We start from the raw sequence: 19,036 nt of genomic DNA, 5'->3' as shown, positions 1-19,036 counted from the left end.
TAATGAGTGAGCCTAGTGGGAGCATATAGAGCAGAAAGAGGATGGGACCAAGGATGGAACCCTGAGGGACGCCGCAGGTTAGAGGGGCCACACTAGAGTTAAAGTCGCCTAGTCTAACTTTAAAACTACGGTCGGTAAGATAAGACCTGAACCATATTAGAGCAGTGCCAGAAATGCCAACGTGGTGCTCCAATCTAGACAGCAGGATCCGATGATCCACTGTGTCGAAAGCAGCTGACAGATCGAGGAGCACCAGGGCTGCAGGGCAGCCTATATCAGTAATTAGACGTATGTCATTTAGGACTCTTAGGAGTGCAGTTTATGTGCTATGTCCAGGTCTGAAGCCGGACTGAAACGTATCATGAATGCCGTAAGTGGTTAAAAAAGCTTGCAATTGAAGGTAGACTACCTTTTCCAGGGCTTTAGAAAGAAACGGGAGTTGTGAGATTGGCCTAAAATTGGAAAGAGAGGAGGGGTCTAAAGTAGCCTTTTTGAGGAGAGGCTGCACCACGGCTTGTTTGAAAGCAGCTGGGACTGAGCCTGTGCGGAGGCAGGTATTGAAAAGCAACAAGATACTCGGACCAACAGTGTCAAACGCGAACATTAAAAAGAACCTGGGGTTTATCGCTATTTTTGGAGATTAATGCAGAAATATGGTTGGTCTTGGCCAATTTGACTGCATTCTGGTAGTCAAAGAGACAGCCACGTAGGATTTCAACCGAGATCTGAAGCCTATCCTTCTTACATTTTCTCTCAGCACGCCGGCAGGCGCATCTGAGAGAGCGAGTGGAGCTATTGAGCCAGGGCTCTGAAAGTGCTTTAGTGCTTTTTGTCTTTAATTTGAAAGGAGCAACGGAAATCCAATATTGAGGAGCATGTGACATCAAAGAGGCGATATAGTTCCTCAGCGTTATGAGTGCTGTCGGAAGAGTAAGGAGGGGAATTGTTAAAAGTGAGGGAAAACTGGGAGGCCGTTGTGGAAGTTATGACACGCTGACGGCGAGCAGGGGCACAAGGTTTGAGTGGTAAACAGGGGACTGAGACCGAAAATAAAATTGGGAAGTGGTCTGATATCCTGATTGAAGAGCAGATGTCACTGACAGAGATGGATAGTCCATGGGAAATAATCAGGTCTAAAGTATGGCCCAAATCATGCGTTTGGCCGGCCACTGACTGAGTTAGGTTAAAAGAGTCTAAAAGGTTAAAAAAGTCCTTGACTAGTGGCTTGGACGGGCAGCATGCGTGCACATTCAGATCGCCCGAGATTAAAACATAGTCATATTTAATCATAATTATAGATAGAAAATTGCCAAAGTCCTGAATAAAAGCTGCGTTAAACTGTGGGGGGCGGTAGATCACTGCACAGATTACAGGTGAGGACAGATTCAACTGAAACTGTTGGAGCTCAAAACTGGAGTAGCTGGTGGAATCTTGGATCAGTGGACAGTGTAAATTGGACTTAAACACTGATGCTAGACCCCCACCAGAGCCAGTAGTACGAGGGGAACTGAAAAAAGTGCAGTCAGCAGGGAGAAGTTCGAAAAATGCTGTACACTCACCAGGGTCAAGCCAGGTTTCTGTTAGGAACATAAGGTCCAAATTGTGAGAGGTAAAAAAGTCTTTCATAATAAAAGTTTTATTTCTAAGCGAATGGATATTTAACTAGAAAAAGTGCTACTCGGAGCACAGGTCTCCGCCAGGTCAGGTACGTTATTCTGGCCTCCTGGTGGCGCTATAATAGGCCAATGTGAAAAGGGTGCCAACCGTATCATTTATTCTTGCATTGACACTGCATTCATGATTTGAGGCATTTTGTTCCAAAAATGTGTTTTGCTAAATTAGACCTGCTGGTGGCGCTATAACAGGCCAATGTGGCATTTCATCCTCGGCTTAGTGGGAATGTGCGTGTGAAATTTCACGGAAATCGCAAGCTGTGTGTATACTTTGAGGCATTTTGTTCAAAACGGACCAATCCTGCAAACTTTGGAAGCCAACCTTAGGCAATGAGGATAGAATATGGGAAATTGGACAGATCCGTGTCGATCACATGACTATAGTGATACTGTGTACTGATTTGCATGACGTTTGGATAACATTTGTAGGAGTAATATAAAACTAGAAAATGTGCTCCTCGGAGCACAAGTCTCCGCCAGCAGACCCGTGCTATTTTAATAGCACGGGTCGTCTTGGTAGAACGGGTCGTCTTGGTAGAATGCGCGTGGTTTTTGGTGTTCTGCAGGGGCGAATATGTAGTGTCTGCATCTAAAAAAAAATCTTCTTGAAGCAATGTGTCATTGCGTAATTGACTGGTCAATTCGTAATTGACTGGTTTGTTCAAATGCTTGTCTGTCTTCTTCATCTTCATTGTCTTGAACAGTTTCAGCAGTTGATTGGTGTGTTTGATCTATGTCAGTTTTCTCTAGTGCTACATAATGTATTTGATCAAGGCGGCCAATTGTTACAGTATTAAGACTTCGGCCTTGTTGTGGGATCAATTCAACTCTAAAGTCCTCTTCTATGTTACTGTTGTAGATGAGTATGCTTTCTTAGCTTTGGCCTTCTGCGCCTTTGCTTGACCAATGTTAGGTGTTCTCAGAGGGACACACACACGCACGGACGGACGGGTGATTTGTACTGGAAGGTACTGTTCCAATCAACCTGATCTATACTTCTCTCTGAGACTGTTTACCTTCATGTTTACTCTGATTCATCTGATCTCACACTGTGTGTGTGTGTGTGTGTGTGTGTGTGTGTGTGTGTGTGTGTGTGTGTGTGTGTGTGTGTGTGTGTGTGTGTGTGTGTGTGTGTGTGTGTGTGTGTGTGTGTGTGTGTGTGTGTGTGTAGATGACATGCTAATCAAGCTGTGGGACTGGGACAAGAAGTGGACGTGCAGTCAGGTGTTTGAGGGTCACACTCACTACGTCATGCAGATCGTCATCAACCCTAAAGACAACAACCAGTTCGCCAGCGCCTCTCTGGACAGAACCATCAAGGTGAGAACCTACCTGACCCTAACCTTAACTTAACCTAACCTTAACCTAACCCTAACCCTAAAGACAACAACCTCTCTGGACAGAACCATCAAGGTGAGAACCTACCTGACCCTAACCTTAACTTAACCTAACCTTAACCTAACCCTAACCCTAAAGACAACAACCTCTCTGGACAGAACCATCAAGGTGAGAACCTACCTGACCCTAACCTTAACTTAACCTTAACCTAACCCTGACCCTAACCTAACCTAACCTTAACCCTAAAGACAACAGCCTCTCTGGACAGAACCATCAAGGTGAGAACCTACCTGACCCTAACCTTAACTTAACCTAACCTTAACCTTAACTTAACCTTAACCCTAAAGACAACAACCTCTCTGGACAGAACCATCAAGGTGAGAACCTACCTGACCCTAACCTTAACCCTGACCTTAACCCTAAAGACAATAACCTCTACCGTAACCCTAATCCTGACCCTGACTACACCCTGGGATTTAGATCTACTAGTCCACACCCTGGGATTTAGATCTACTAGTCCACACCCTGGGATTTAGATCTACTAGTCCACACCCTGGGATTTAGATCTACTAGTCCACACCCTGGGATTTAGATCTACTAGTCCACACCCTGGGATGTGCAGCCAAACTATATGTTTATACTATTGGAATCTTACACACCGGATCATTCCAGTGTGCAGCGCAGAAGTAGGTCATATAGGTCATAGGTCATATCAATTAACCTGGAACTCTAACCAGGTCAGAGACGGTCTGACCATAACATGACATATAGAATAGATCTTAAAGTTTAAACCATAACATGACATATAGAATAGATCTTAAAGTTTAAACCATAACATGACATATAGAATAGATCTTAAAGTTTAAACCATAACATGACATATAGAATAGATCTTAAAGTTTAAACCATAACATGACATATAGAATAGATCTTAAAGTTTAAACCATAACATGACATATAGAATAGATCTTAAAGTTTAAACCATAACATGACATATAGAATAGATCTTAAAGTTTAAACCATAACATGACATATAGAATAGATCTTAAAGTTTAAACCATAACCTGACATATAGAATAGATCTTAAAGTTTAAACCATAACATGACATATAGAATAGATCTTAAAGTTTAAACCATAACATGACATATAGAATAGATCTTAAAGTTTAAACCATAACATGACATATAGAATAGATCTTAAAGTTTAAACCATAACATGACATATAGAATAGATCTTAAAGTTTAAACCATAACCTGGCATATAGAATAGATCTTAAAGTTTAAACCATAACCTGACGTATAGAATAGATCTTAAAGTTTAAACCATAACCTGACATATAGAATAGATCTTAAAGTTTAAACCATAACCTGACGTATAGAATAGATCTTAAAGTTTAAACCATAACCTGACGTATAGAATAGATCTTGAAGTTTAAACCATAACCTGACATATAGAATAGATCTTAAAGTTTAAACCATAACATGACATATAGAATAGATCTTAAAGTTTAAACCATAACCTGACGTATAGAATAGATCTTCAGATGAAAACGTAGGCCTATGCTCTTCATGTCCTCATGTCACCTCAAAGTAAACGCTGGATTATTTCTTCAAATCCACCGGATCACAGGCAGAACTATATTATATTAAGCTATATTTAACTATATTATATTAAGCTATATTTAACTATATTATATTAAGCTATATTTAACTATATTATATTAAGCTATATTTAACTATATTATATTAAACTATATTTAACTATATTATATTAAGCTATATTTAACTATATTATATTAAGCTATATTTACACTATATTATTAAGCTATATTTCAACTTGTACAATTGGATAATTGGCGGATAATAATCAGACTTTTTTAATGACAGAGAGAGAGTGCGACCATGCATCCTGCGCAGTGCACACGTTACAAAGCATTTGAACCGTGGGACCAGCGCATTCCCAGTGGGGCGCTCGTTGTCTCCCGTGGGCGCCCGAGCCCTGGGTGATCGGCGCCTGCTTATTCTGCTTGTTAAAAGCATGATTTTATTAAGACATGACAGCAATGTAAATATCTGAAAATATATTTAATAGAATAACTGAATATTATTTTGAAAACGGTTTGTAGGGGCAGAATATCCACACACATCCCTAATCACAACACAACGTTGATTTGTCCATTCTGTGTGTTCTGTCTCTCTCTCTCTCTCTCTCTCTCTCTCTCTCTCTCTCTCTCTCTCTCTCTCTCTCTCTCTCTCTCTCTCTCTCTCTCTCTCTAGGTGTGGCAGCTAGGCTCCTCCTCTCCTAACTTCACTCTGGAGGGTCATGATAAAGGAGTAAACTGTATAGATTACTACAGTGGAGGAGACAAGCCTTACCTCATATCAGGAGCAGACGACCGCCTGGTCAAGATCTGGGATTACCAGGTCAGAAAATATCAATTAACATCTGGGATTACCAGGTCAGAAAATATCAGTTAACATCTGGGATTACCAGGTCAGAAAATATGAATTAACATCTGGGATTAGTAGAGTAGAATATAGTAATAAAGTAGAGTATAGTAGTAAGAGTAGAGTATAGTAGTAGAACTACCCAGAAGAATCTGGGTGTGACCTTGGACGACCAACTGTCGTACTTCTCGGCAAACATCTCATCAGTGACACGGTCCTGCAGATTCCTCCTCTACAACATCAGGAGGATTCGCCCCTTCCTCACGGAGAAGGCAGCCCAGGTGCTCATCCAGAGCTCTTGTCATCTCCCGCCTGGACTACTGCAACTCCCTCCTTGCTGGTGCCCCGGCGTCTGCCATCAGACCTCTGGAGCTTGTTCAGAAAGCTGCAGCTCGTCTGGTGTTCAACCGCCCCAAGTTCTCCCACACAACTATCCTTCTCTGTTCTCTACACTGGCTCCCCGTAGCGGCTCGCATCCAGTTTAAAACCCTGGTGCTATAGCCTATAGGGCAGTGAAAGGAACAGCTCCTTCTTACCTCCGGGCTATGGTCGATGCCTACACCCCTGCTCGACCACTTCGGTCTGCCACCTCGGGCGACTGATTGCCTCGTCGCTCAAGGGTCCTTCTGGCCGATCCACACGGTCACGACTCTTTTCTGTTCTGGCCCCACAGTGGTGGAATGAACTCCCCACTGATGTCAGGACAGCAGAGTCACTGATGTCAGGACAGCAGAGTCACTGATGTCAGGACAGCAGAGACACTGATGTCAGGACAGCAGAGTCACTGATGTCAGGACAGCAGAGTCACTGATGTCAGGACAGCAGAGACACTGATGTCAGGACAGCAGAGTCACTGATGTCAGGACAGCAGAGACACTGATGTCAGGACAGCAGAGTCACTGATGTCAGGACAGCAGAGTCACTGATGTCAGGACAGCAGAGACACTGATGTCAGGACAGCAGAGTCACTGATGTCAGGACAGCAGAGTCACTGATGTCAGGACAGCAGAGACACTGATGTCAGGACAGCAGAGACACTGATGTCAGGACAGCAGAGACACTGATGTCAGGACAGCAGAGACACTGATGTCAGGACAGCAGAGACACTGATGTCAGGACAGCAGAGTCACTGCCCATCTTTCACCGCAGGCTGAAAACCCACCTCTTCAGGAAACACTACCCTTCCTCTTTGCCTGGCCTACTTGTTGTTAACTAGTTGTACAAACGCTTGTTTTATTGTTGTATTGTTTTATTGGATCTTGTTTATTCGATACAATTATTTGTTTTATCTCTTGCTCATTTGATCTGTTTAAGAAAGTAGGTAACTGATATATTGCACTTTTACCTTAGCGCTAGGTATACTCTTAGTTGCTTGTTTTTGCAGAAAATGCACTTCAGACTTCTGGTGATTAGTAGTTTTCTTGTTGAATGCACTTATTGTAAGTCGCTTTGGATAAAAGCGTCTGCTAAATGACTGTAATGTAGAGTAGATTAGAGTATAGTAATAGAGTAGAGTATAGTAATAGAGTATAGTAGTATAGTATAGTAATAGAGTATAGTAGTAGAGTAGAGTATAGTAATAGAGTAGAGTATAGTAATAGAGTAGAGTATCATAGTATAGTGATAGAGTATAGTAGTAGAGTAAAGTATAACCAGAGTTTGTTGATGTTTTTCAGAACAAGACGTGTGTTCAGACCTTAGAAGGCCACGCCCAGAACGTGTCATGTGTTTCCTTCCATCCTGAACTACCAATCATCATCACCGGATCAGAGGATGGTACAGTACACACACACACACACACACACACACACACACACACACACACACACACACACACACACTCTCGTCGGTTGTTGTTTTTTGGGCGATATTTGTCATTTTATTTAGTTAAATAAATGTATCCTAATGGTCTGCCTTTTCATAAGGCCAAATTAATTAATGTAAGGCACAATAGACCCTTAACAGACAATAGACCCTTAACAGACAATAGACCCTTAACAGACAATAGACCCTTAACAGACAATAGACCCTTAACAGACCACGTCACACTGGTTGCAAATGAAACCCATTCTATCAGGTCTCACTAGGACGCGCAGCACTAGCCAACACACAAGAGGGGGATGGGGTTAGAGGTTAGAGGGGGTTAGATGTTAGAGGGGGTTAAAGGTTAGAGGGGGTTAGAGGTTAGAGGGGGTTGGGGTTAAAGGTTAGAGGGGGTTAGCGGTTAGAGGTTAGAGGGGGTTAGAGGTTAGAGGGGGTTGGGGTTAAAGGTTAGAGGGGGTTAGAGGTTAGAGGGGGTTGGGGTTAAAGGTTAGAGGGGGTTGGGGTTAAAGGTTAGAGGGGGTTGGGGTTAGAGGTTAGAGGGGGTCGGGGTTAGAGGTTAGAAGAGGTTGGGGTTAACTCTTTGACTGCCCTTGACTCGATAACGCGTCAATAGCTACTTTGTCCAGTTGGCCGTCGACGCGCTGGACGCGCTGGACGCGCGTTCATTGTTTAATCTCTGATTGCGCTATGCTGCTTAATATTCAATGTTATTTTCGAGTTCCACTTACTTCACCCACATCTGCATCCGGTTTCATGACCTGGATTCCGTTTCCGCTTTTTCCCCGGTCATTTTCGTCCAGAATAGGAAAACACACGTTTTTTCACACAGTATAACAAACGAACGGACAGGTTCTCTTCTATAATCTATGGTCTGGGTGACGATCAGTCATCGCCGTCGTGTATCACATCGTAATTTTGGCCGATCAGACAATCTGAGACCACGTCACATCCGTTTTCATGTATTTCCCTGTTTAATCTCTCAAGAAGGGTGCCAGTGAGCCAACGACCTGATCAAGCTGTCATATGCTGCTCTCTAGTGGCGGATTTGTGCTGTGTCTTTAAATTATGTGTCTTTAAATTATTTTCATGAAAAAATTCAAAATATAAAAATAAAAAAACACGAAAATTGCTGGCACTGGGGGAGTACTTTATGAAAATACTCTGGCAGTCAAAGAGTTAAAGGTTAGAGGTTAGAGGGGGTTGGGGTTAGAGGTTAGAGGGGGTTAGGGTTAGAGGTTAGAGGGGGTTGGGGTTAGAGGTTAGAGGGGGTTGGGGTTAGAGGTTAGAGGGGGTTGAGGTTAGAGGGGGTTGGGCTTAGAGGTTAAAGGGGGTTGGGGTTAGAGGTTAGAGGGGGTTGGGGTTAGAGGTTAAAGGGGGTTAGGGTTAGAGGTTAAAGGGGGTTGGGGTTAGAGGTTAAAGGGGGTTGGGGTTAGAGGTTAAAGGGGGTTGGGGTGTGCTGAAACCAGCGCACCCCGAAACAACAGGTTGAGAATTGATTGCATGAAACAATCACCTGTGCTTCCAGTCTCAATGTTGGTAAATAAATAATTGGTTTATACAAAGCGTTTGAGAAATGTTAGTGAATTTGGGCCGTTCTTATACAGTCTATGTTCTACATGTTCTACATGTCTATGTTAAACCGTCTACGTTCTTATACAGTCTATGTTCTACATGTTATACATGTCTATGTTATACAGTCTACGTTCTTATACAGTCTATGTTCTACATGTTATACATGTCTATGTTAAACAGTCTACGTTCTTATACAGTCTATGTTCTACATGTTATACATGTCTATGTTATACAGTCTACGTTCTTATACAGTCTATGTTCTACATGTTATACATGTCTATGTTATACAGTCTACGTTCTTATACAGTCTATGTTCTACATGTTATACATGTCTATGTTAAACAGTCTACGTTCTTATACAGTCTATGTTCTACATGTTATACATGTCTATGTTAAACAGTCTACGTTCTTATACAGTCTCTAGAGTGTAAAGTCTAGGCTACAAAACACACTCCCCTTCCTGGTAGGGAATGGAGTGGAGGAGAGCAGAGGAAGGTTCCTAGTTGTCTATTCATCAGCTTCTGTACATCTGATGTTAGCTGAATATATAATTATATGTTTAAAAACTAAACTGAAACTAGCTTTAGTTTCTGTAAATCCTCGCTGTGCATTGCAAGCACAACTCAGGAACGCGTGTCTATTCTTTATTATAACTGGAACTGAGGAGCTGTTTGTTTCTTTGTTTCTTTGTTTCTTTGCTTTTCTGGTCAAATATATCCTAAATCTGAGATTTATTTTGGCTGACGATGGTCGATAGGAATATTTTGGCATATCGCACAACCTAATATCGCACACACACACACACACACACACACACACACACACACACACACACACACACACACACACACACACACACACACACACACACAGAGATCCGTAGATGAATAAATAACATTAATTAAAGGTACAGTGCGTATCTGGCACAGCAGTACTAAGTGTCTGGAGAGCACTCTGAACTATGGGATGGAGAGAGTGTGGTGGATATACAGTGTGTACATATGTATGTATATAATATATACTGTATGTGTGTGTTTTAAAGGTACAGTACGTATCTGGCACAGCAGTACGTACCGTCTAGAGAGCACTCTGAACTATGGGATGGAGAGAGTGTGGTGTGTCAGCGGGCTGAGAGGATCTAACAACGTGGCTCTGGGCTATGATGAAGGCAGCATCATCATCAAGGTGAGTCATCATAATAATAATGAGTCATCATCATCAAGGTGAGTCATCATCATAATAATGAGTCATCATCATCAAGGTGAGTCATCATCATAATAATGAGTCATCATCATCAAGGTGAGTCATCATCATAATAATGAGTCATCATCATCAAGGTGAGTCAGCCTGGGGAGTAGTAGTAGTACTAGTAATATTTGTCACATTCAGCCCTGGACTTCACTGACTGTAGGTAGAGGTCACATTAATCACATTAATCACATTAATCACATTAAATCACAGATTAGAGATTTTATGTATTTTCCCCACAAGTTATTTTCATTCAAATGAAATGTGATTGAACTTGCACTATTAATGACTTTAGTTGATTTTTCACTATTTAAAATATAGTATTTCAATTATAGCTTGTAGATTGGCTTTTTTTCACCATTTTAAATTGTTTTAAAATAATAATGTTAAAAAAGGAATAGTTTTTCCATCCGACAGCGACAATATTTAGCCTATATATTGGTCTGTATCAGTATATGAGTCAGTTTTAGCAGATTTCATTCTAATTGGCTACTATGACTGCCTATGAATTTCATGGGCCTGGGTAGGTCATCCTGGCCTGGCGGAGATATGCCCTGTTGTTCGCAGCAGCGCAACAGGTGAAGGCAATTCACTTAAACAGGAGCTGGCACCAAAAACGGCTGAAACGATGTCACTGTTTCTATCTGCTGAAATAAACTTCCCATTTGGATCATTGTTGACACACGAAGAGAACATGGATATTGTTTGCAAAAGGATTATTTAATAGGATTATTTATTGTCCATCACAGCGGACTACGGCCAAAGAGAGGGGCAACGACGGCCATGGTCGTCGTGGCCGCCGTGAAATTCCTCAGTAGTGTTTAGTAGTATAATAAACTATTATATCTATATAATGTGTTCAGTAGTGTTTAGTAGTATAATAAACTATTATATCTATATAATGTGTTCAGTAGTGTTCAGTAGTGTTTAGCAGTATAATAAACTATTATATCTATATAATGTGTTCAGTAGTGTTTAGTAGTGTTCAGTAGTATAATAAACTATTATATCTATATAATGTGTTCAGTAGTGTTTAGTAGTGTTCAGTAGTATAATAAACTCTAGTATATCTATATAATGTGTTCAGTAGTGTTCAGTAGTGTTTAGTAGTATAATAAACTCTATTCTACCCAACAGTTGGGTCGAGAGGAGCCTGCCATGTCCATGGACACCAACGGTAAGATCATCTGGGCCAAACACAGTGAGGTTCAGCAGGCCAACCTGAAGGCCATGGGAGACACAGAGATAAAGGATGGAGAGAGACTTCCTCTGGCTGTCAAAGACATGGGGAGCTGTGAGATCTACCCTCAGACCATCCAGCACAACCCTAATGGAAGGTAAGATCTATAAGACCATCCAGCACAACCCTAATGGAAGGTAAGATCTATAGATCTACCCCCATTAACCCTAATGGAAGGTTAGATCTATAAGACCTACCCCCATTAACCCTAATGGAAGGTTAGATCTATAGATCTACCTCATTAACCCTAATGGAAGGTTAGATCTATAGATCTACCTCATTAACCCTAATGGAAGGTTAGATCTATAGATCTACCTCATTAACCCTAATGGAAGGTTAGATCTATAGATCTACCTCATTAACCCTAATGGAAGGTTAGATCTATAGATCTACCCCCATTAACCCTAACCCTCTGGCTGTTAAAGACATGGCAGCTGTGAGATCTACTCCCAAACTATCCAGCACAACCCCAACACACACACACACACACACACACACACACACACACACACACACACACACACACACACACACACACACGTTACAGCTAGCGACGCATGTCTTTTAAAACATAGTTTAAAAATCTTTTTTTGGTTTGTGTGTGTGTGTGTGTGTGTGTGTGTGTGTGTGTGTGTGTGTGTGTGTGTGTGTGTGTGTGTGTGTGTGTGTGTGTGTGTGTGTGTGTGTGTGTGTGTGTGTGTGTGTGTGTGTGTAGGTTCGTGGTGGTGTGTGGAGATGGAGAATACATCATCTATACAGCCATGGCCTTGAGGAACAAGAGCTTCGGTTCAGCTCAGGAGTTCGCATGGGCGCACGACTCCTCTGAGTGAGTAAACTTATCTTATCTTATCTTATCTTATCACGACTCCTCTGAGTGAGTTATCTTATCTTATCTTATCTTATCACGACTCCTCTGAGTGAGTAAACTTAACTTATCTTATCTTATCTTATTACGACTCCTGAGTGAGTAAACTTAACTTATCTTATATTATCTTATGACGACTCCTCTGAGTGAGTAAACTTATCTTATCTTATCTTATCACGACTCCTCTGAGTGAGTTATCTTATCTTATCTTATCTTATCACGACTCCTGAGTGAGTAAACTTAACTTATCTTATCTTATCTTATCACGACTCCTGAGTGAGTAAACTTAACTTATCTTATCTTATATTATCACGACTCCTCTGAGTGAGTAAACTTATCTTATCTTATCTTATCACGACTCCTCTGAGTGAGTAAACTTATCTTATCTTATCTTATCACGACTCCTCTGAGTGAGTAAACTTAACTTATCTTATCTTATCACGACTTCTCTGAGTGAGTAAACTTATCTTATCTTATCTTATCTTATCACGACTCCTCTGAGTGAGTAAACTTATCTTATCTTATCTTATCACGACTTCTCTGAGTGAGTAAACTTATCTTATCTTATCTTATCTTATCTTATCTTATCTTACAAGGACTTAGCCTATATAAAATAGGGTCCTAGTGTAGGACACAAGGACTTATCCTATATAAAATATGGTCCTGTAAGAATTGTGACTGTTTTTTCTTCCTCATAGATATCATTGATTGGTAAATTGTTGGCCTCAATAAAAAAACTGTGTCTTCCTCTATAATGTTAATAGACTGAATGTTGTGTATCTTCATAGATATAGTGTTAATAGACTGAATGTTGTGTATCTTCATAGATATAGTGTTAACACATTGATTGCCAAGATCGAGTTAACTCGTTTTTAAGAAAAAAAACATTTTTCAAAAAAAAAAAGAAGCTGGGACAGGAATTTCCAAGCTTTTATTTTTTAGCAAAACTAAAAAATAAAAGCCTGGAAATCGAGGCTAGGAATTTACTTCCTGAAGCCACACTCACACAATCACGCTAAAGCACGCGTTGGCCCCATGTACAGCCATTAGGCGCAGAGGGAGGGGACGCATGCTGCACGTGATTGTGTGAGTGTTGCCTCGCATCCTGACACACAGTCTCGCAGCTCGCTGCACGCAGCCAGCAGCGGCTGTGTTCGAGGCACTCGTCACCGATGATGAACGCACCGTGATGGTGCAAAATATGTACTATATAATGATACTATATCTTCATAGATATAGTGTTAATAGACTGAATGTTGTGTATCTACATAGATATAGTGTTAATAGACTGAATGTTGTGTATCTACATAGATATAGTGTTAATAGACTGAATGTTGTGTATCTTCATAGATATAGTGTTAATAGACTGAATGTTGTGTATCTTCATAGATATAGTGTTAATAGACTGAATGTTGTGTATCTTCATAGATATAGTGTTAATAGACTGAATGTTGTGTATCTTCATAGATATAGTGTTAATAGACTGAATGTTGTGTATCTTCATAGATATAGTGTTAATAGACTGAATGTTGTGTATCTTCATAGATATAGTGTTAATAGACTGAATGTTGTGTATCTACATAGATATAGTGTTAATAGACTGAATGTTGTGTATCTACATAGATATAGTGTTAATAGACTGAATGTTGTATATCTACATAGATATAGTGTTAATAGACTGAATGTTGTGTATCTTCATAGATATAGTGTTAATAGACTGAATGTTGTATATCTTCATAGATATAGTGTTAATAGACTGAATGTTGTGTATCTACATAGATATAGTGTTAATAGACTGAATGTTGTGTATCTACATAGATATAGTGTTAATAGACTGAATGTTGTGTATCTTCATAGATATAGTGTTAATAGACTGAATGTTGTGTATCTTCATAGATATAGTGTTAATAGACTGAATGTTGTGTATCTTCATAGATATAGTGTTAACACATTGATTGCCAAGATCGAGTTAACTCGTTTTTAAGAAAAAAAACATTTTTCAAAAAAAAAAAGAAGCTGGGACAGGAATTTCCAAGCTTTTATTTTTTAGCAAAACTAAAAAATAAAAGCCTGGAAATCGAGGCTAGGAATTTACTTCCTGAAGCCACACTCACACAATCACGCTAAAGCACGCGTTGGCCCCATGTACAGCCATTAGGCGCAGAGGGAGGGGACGCATGCTGCACGTGATTGTGTGAGTGTTGCCTCGCATCCTGACACACAGTCTCGCAGCTCGCTGCACGCAGCCAGCAGCGGCTGTGTTCGAGGCACTCGTCACCGATGATGAACGCACCGTGATGGTGCAAAATATGTACTATATAATGATACTATATATTCATAGATATAGTGTTAATAGACTGAATGTTGTATATCTACATAGATATAGTGTTAATAGACTGAATGTTGTGTATCTACATAGATATAGTGTTAATAGACTGAATGTTGTGTATCTTCATAGATATAGTGTTAATAGACTGAATGTTGTGTATCTTCATAGATATAGTGTTAATAGACTGAATGTTGTGTATCTTCATAGATATAGTGTTAATAGACTGAATGTTGTGTATCTTCATAGATATAGTGTTAATAGACTGAATGTTGTGTATCTTCATAGATATAGTGTTAATAGACTGAATGTTGTGTATCTTCATAGATATAGTGTTAATAGACTGAATGTTGTGTATCTACATAGATATAGTGTTAATAGACTGAATGTTGTGTATCTACATAGATATAGTGTTAATAGACTGAATGTTGTATATCTACATAGATATAGTGTTAATAGACTGAATGTTGTGTATCTTCATAGATATAGTGTTAATAGACTGAATGTTGTATATCTTCATAGATATAGTGTTAATAGACTGAATGTTGTGTATCTACATAGATATAGTGTTAATAGACTGAATGTTGTGTATCTACATAGATATAGTGTTAATAGACTGAATGTTGTGTATCTTCATAGATATAGTGTTAATAGACTGAATGTTGTGTATCTTCATAGATATAGTGTTAATAGACTGAATGTTGTGTATCTTCATAGATATAGTGTTAATAGACTGAATGTTGTGTATCTTCATAGATATAGTGTTAATAGACTGAATGTTGTGTATCTTCATAGATATAGTGTTAATAGACTGAATGTTGTGTATCTTCATAGATATAGTGTTAATAGACTGAATGTTGTGTATCTTCATAGATATAGTGTTAATAGACTGAATGTTGTGTATCTTCATAGATATAGTGTTAATAGACTGAATGTTGTGTATCTTCATAGATATAGTGTTAATAGACTGAATGTTGTGTATCTTCATAGATATAGTGTTAATAGACTGAATGTTGTGTATCTACATAGATATAGTGTTAATAGACTGAATGTTGTGTATCTTCATAGATATAGTGTTAATAGACTGAATGTTGTGTATCTTCATAGATATGCCATCAGGGAAAGCAACAGCTTGGTCAAAATCTTCAAAAACTTCAAGGAGAAGAAGTCGTTCAAACCAGACTTTGGAGCAGAAGGTAAGAAGAAGAAGTGGTTGAATATTTAATTTATTATGATAAATGAAATAAGCACATGGAGCATTCAAGCAGAGCACATGCATCTGAAACATCAGATAGCATTACAAATGACTTGTTTACTATTCATTAATTATAGTTGTAGAATATCAGCTTATATAGTTATACACTCAATTATAATGGTGTCATTAACCAATACTGTGTGTGTGTGTGTGTGTGTGTGTGTGTGTGTGTGTGTGTGCGCGTGTGCGGTGCGCGTGCGTGTGCGTGTGTGTGTGTGTGCGTGCAGGTATCTATGGAGGCTTCCTGCTGGGCGTGAGGTCAGTGAACGGTCTGGCCTTTTATGACTGGGAGAACACTGAGCTGGTCCGTCGTATCGAGATCCAACCTAAACATGTATGTACTCTACTGTGTGTGTGTGTGTGATCCAACCTAAACATGTATGTACTCTACTGTGTGTGTGTGTGTGATCCAACCTAAACATGTATGTACTCTACTGTGTGTGTGTGTGTGTGTGATCCAACCTAAACATGTATGTACTCTACTGTGTGTGTGTGTGATCCAACCTAAACATGTATGTACTCTACTGTGTGTGTGTGATCCAACCTAAACATGTATGTACTCTACTGTGTGTGTGTGTGTGTGTGATCCAACCTAAACCAGGGGTCGCGCTATGATTTTTTCCGGCCGGACAGGCTGTCCGACGTGATTAAAGTTTACCGGACATTTGAATAAAAAAACGGTCATCCGTTTTCGATGCATGATTGACATGCAGGTGCATGTATCTATACAGCCTAACAACATATTATGATACAGCATAGTAGGCCTATTATTATATTTATATTATATATATATATATATTATTTATCATAGTAGGCCTATTATTATATTTTAGATAGAAAACTATTTGAAAATCAAGGAATATAAGAACTTCATCTTGCACAACCAGATGAATTAGGCCTAGACCGTGTACAGGTGCACATTTGATGTGCGTGTAGCTGTGCATGTGTAATGATTTATCATCAAAACAAGCAGTTTTGATTTTGCATTAATTTTAACACATTGTTCACATCTTTTCTTATTGGCCTTTATTCTGTATTTTTCTTCACATTGACAGCAAAGGCACGTAACGAAGGCAATTCAAGACAACAATGCTGATTTTATCAAGCAGAGGCCATAACATACATAGGCCTATTAACTTCATTAATATAAAAATAAAATGCTTATTAGGCTATAAGCTTAGCTTGTGGCCTGTTAAGTTCAGGCAGCCTACTTACAGTAACGGTCTTCTTAAAACAATCCAATATTGCAATCCATAGCTTACAGTCAGTGTAGGGCTGGTGGTTATCAATTTGAGAAGACAAAAAAGTGCTGAAAGTAGCCTGAAAGTAGGCCAATAAAAAAAAAAAGATCAGTCCATATGCTCATTTGCGTGAGGCTTCAGTTCATTGAACTGAGTAGCTGCTGATTTAAAATCGAATGTCTGATAATCTTTTGTGCAGCTTGAAATACGCATGTACGCTGTAACATACGGGTCACCTGCCTGTGTCATTGTCACATCTTTGTAGACATCATTGTTGCACTCATCATGGAACTTTTGTTCCTCTGGGCCTGGGGCTTCACGCAGCTGTGAAAGTGCCGTGATAGACGCCTGCACCATGGGGCGGATAGTGGAAAGATTGACATCGTCTTTCTGAAATACAAGACTGAGCTTGGTCATGACAGGGAGGATGTCACATAGAGCGTGAGTAAGGGCCATGTATGAGAAGGTCTGGATCTTGTTCAGGATTCCTTGTGCTGATGCATTACCTCCAGCAGCTTCTTCGGCACATGGTTGTTTCAGGCTCTTTGTGTCCTCGTCACTGAGGGCCACAAAATGGCGGAGGCGGTTGGTTTGTGTGGCAGAGTGTTTGTAGAATGAGTATACTGAACTAACAGTGCGTTTATAGTCATCTATTTTGCTCACGGCCTTCGCTGCATCAACTGCTGCTAACGCAGCTCGATGTGCAATGCAGTGCCCAGACCAGTGACCCGACTCATGTCTACCCCTCTCTCGTCCAGTGCACCCACTACCATGTCATATATGCATTGTGCATCTCCAGCTTCAACAGTATAATTCCCAAGAAAACAGGTCTCAACTTTCCCTGCATTTTCCAGTTTCAGATACATAATCCACTGTTATATTGACAGTCTCATCAATTATGACACCGATGAAGTCACTCTTCTGTATTTTTTCATCCATCTCTTTCATAATGACAGACTCCAGTGATTTGTCCATGTCATCAAAGGAGTCGTGGTGTTTTTAAATGCCCTTTGCCGTTAAGAAATCAGGGGCTTTGACAACTTTCAGCAGCTCAGTCAGTGGTTCAAATTGATGACTGGGAACATCATGTTTGGCCATGTAGAAAGCTACTTTCAGCTGCGAATCGAGTGTGCGAATCGAGTGTGATACCGTAGGTATCAGAGTGCTGTTTCATCGCTGCCTGCTGGCGCATTAACTCCACAGCAACAATATGGTCGTTACCTTTACTGTGTTCAGAAAGCGCTGAAGATCTCATGTTTGAAGATCCCTTTGTGAACCCATTCTTCCTACCAGTTTTCTCACAGTACGAGCAGAGGTTGTTGTTGTGGTGTGAATAAGGAGCTGGTGTATTCCTATCTGTCATCGTCGGCCCAAAAATCGCCGATTGACGATATATTCGTGCTAGAAAAGCAATAATGTGAGAACAGCTCCCAGTCCTTTAAGCTCCAGTTATACTTCGCCGTACAGCGGGTCGCGTGTCAAAAACAGCAGATCTACAAGCTCACAACGCGTCGTTGTAGATCTGCTATTTTCGGCGCACAACCCCATGGTATGACATAGTATACATTCAGCTGTAACACGTGCAGTGTCGGCTCAATGAAAAAAACAAGATGAGACGGCTGACTGTATTTCTGCTGCCATGCACCTCTCTCTACCTACTGGGGAGGGGACTGAGTTTTTTAGACTAGACTCGTCAGAAATGAGCGCAACAAGAGCGTGCCTTCATCATCATCATCATCATCATCATTATTAGAATGGCCCAAATGGATTAACATTTCGTGCACACTTTGTATTGCGCTTTACATTTAATGTGGCTGTATTTGAAGAGTTTAATTCTGGAGGAGGCAGACCATTAGGATACATTTATTTTGCTAAATAAAATGTCAAATATCGTCCGAAAAATTAGACGATTGGACTCATCCAATCGCCGACTAGCGATTTATTCGTCCAATCGCCCAACCTTAGTGTGCATCTCTACTGATTGATGTAATTTAATATAATGTAAT

The 19,036-nt window shown here is 40.2% G+C and overlaps 1 protein-coding gene across 1 annotated transcript in view; it reads left to right on the top strand.

Annotated features, from left to right (window-relative positions):
- copb2 (COPI coat complex subunit beta 2) overlaps positions 1-19,036 on the top strand; it is a 44,948-nt gene that overhangs the window by 6,473 nt on the left and 19,439 nt on the right. The window contains exons 5-12 of the mRNA XM_080439424.1: positions 2,845-2,993; positions 5,289-5,435; positions 7,136-7,235; positions 9,898-10,040; positions 11,241-11,440; positions 12,059-12,169; positions 15,642-15,730; positions 16,017-16,123. Coding sequence (XP_080295550.1) covers positions 2,845-2,993; positions 5,289-5,435; positions 7,136-7,235; positions 9,898-10,040; positions 11,241-11,440; positions 12,059-12,169; positions 15,642-15,730; positions 16,017-16,123 — 1,046 coding nt within the window. The remainder of the gene's footprint in view (positions 1-2,844; positions 2,994-5,288; positions 5,436-7,135; positions 7,236-9,897; positions 10,041-11,240; positions 11,441-12,058; positions 12,170-15,641; positions 15,731-16,016; positions 16,124-19,036) is intronic.

The sequence above is a fragment of the Gymnoscopelus braueri genome, assembly GCF_963280865.1.
Source record: "Gymnoscopelus braueri genome assembly, chromosome: 10".
NCBI classification, from domain to species: Eukaryota; Metazoa; Chordata; class Actinopteri; order Myctophiformes; family Myctophidae; genus Gymnoscopelus; species Gymnoscopelus braueri.
The sequence above is the reverse complement of the archived record's forward strand: the minus strand, read 5'-3'. Positions and strand labels throughout refer to the sequence as shown.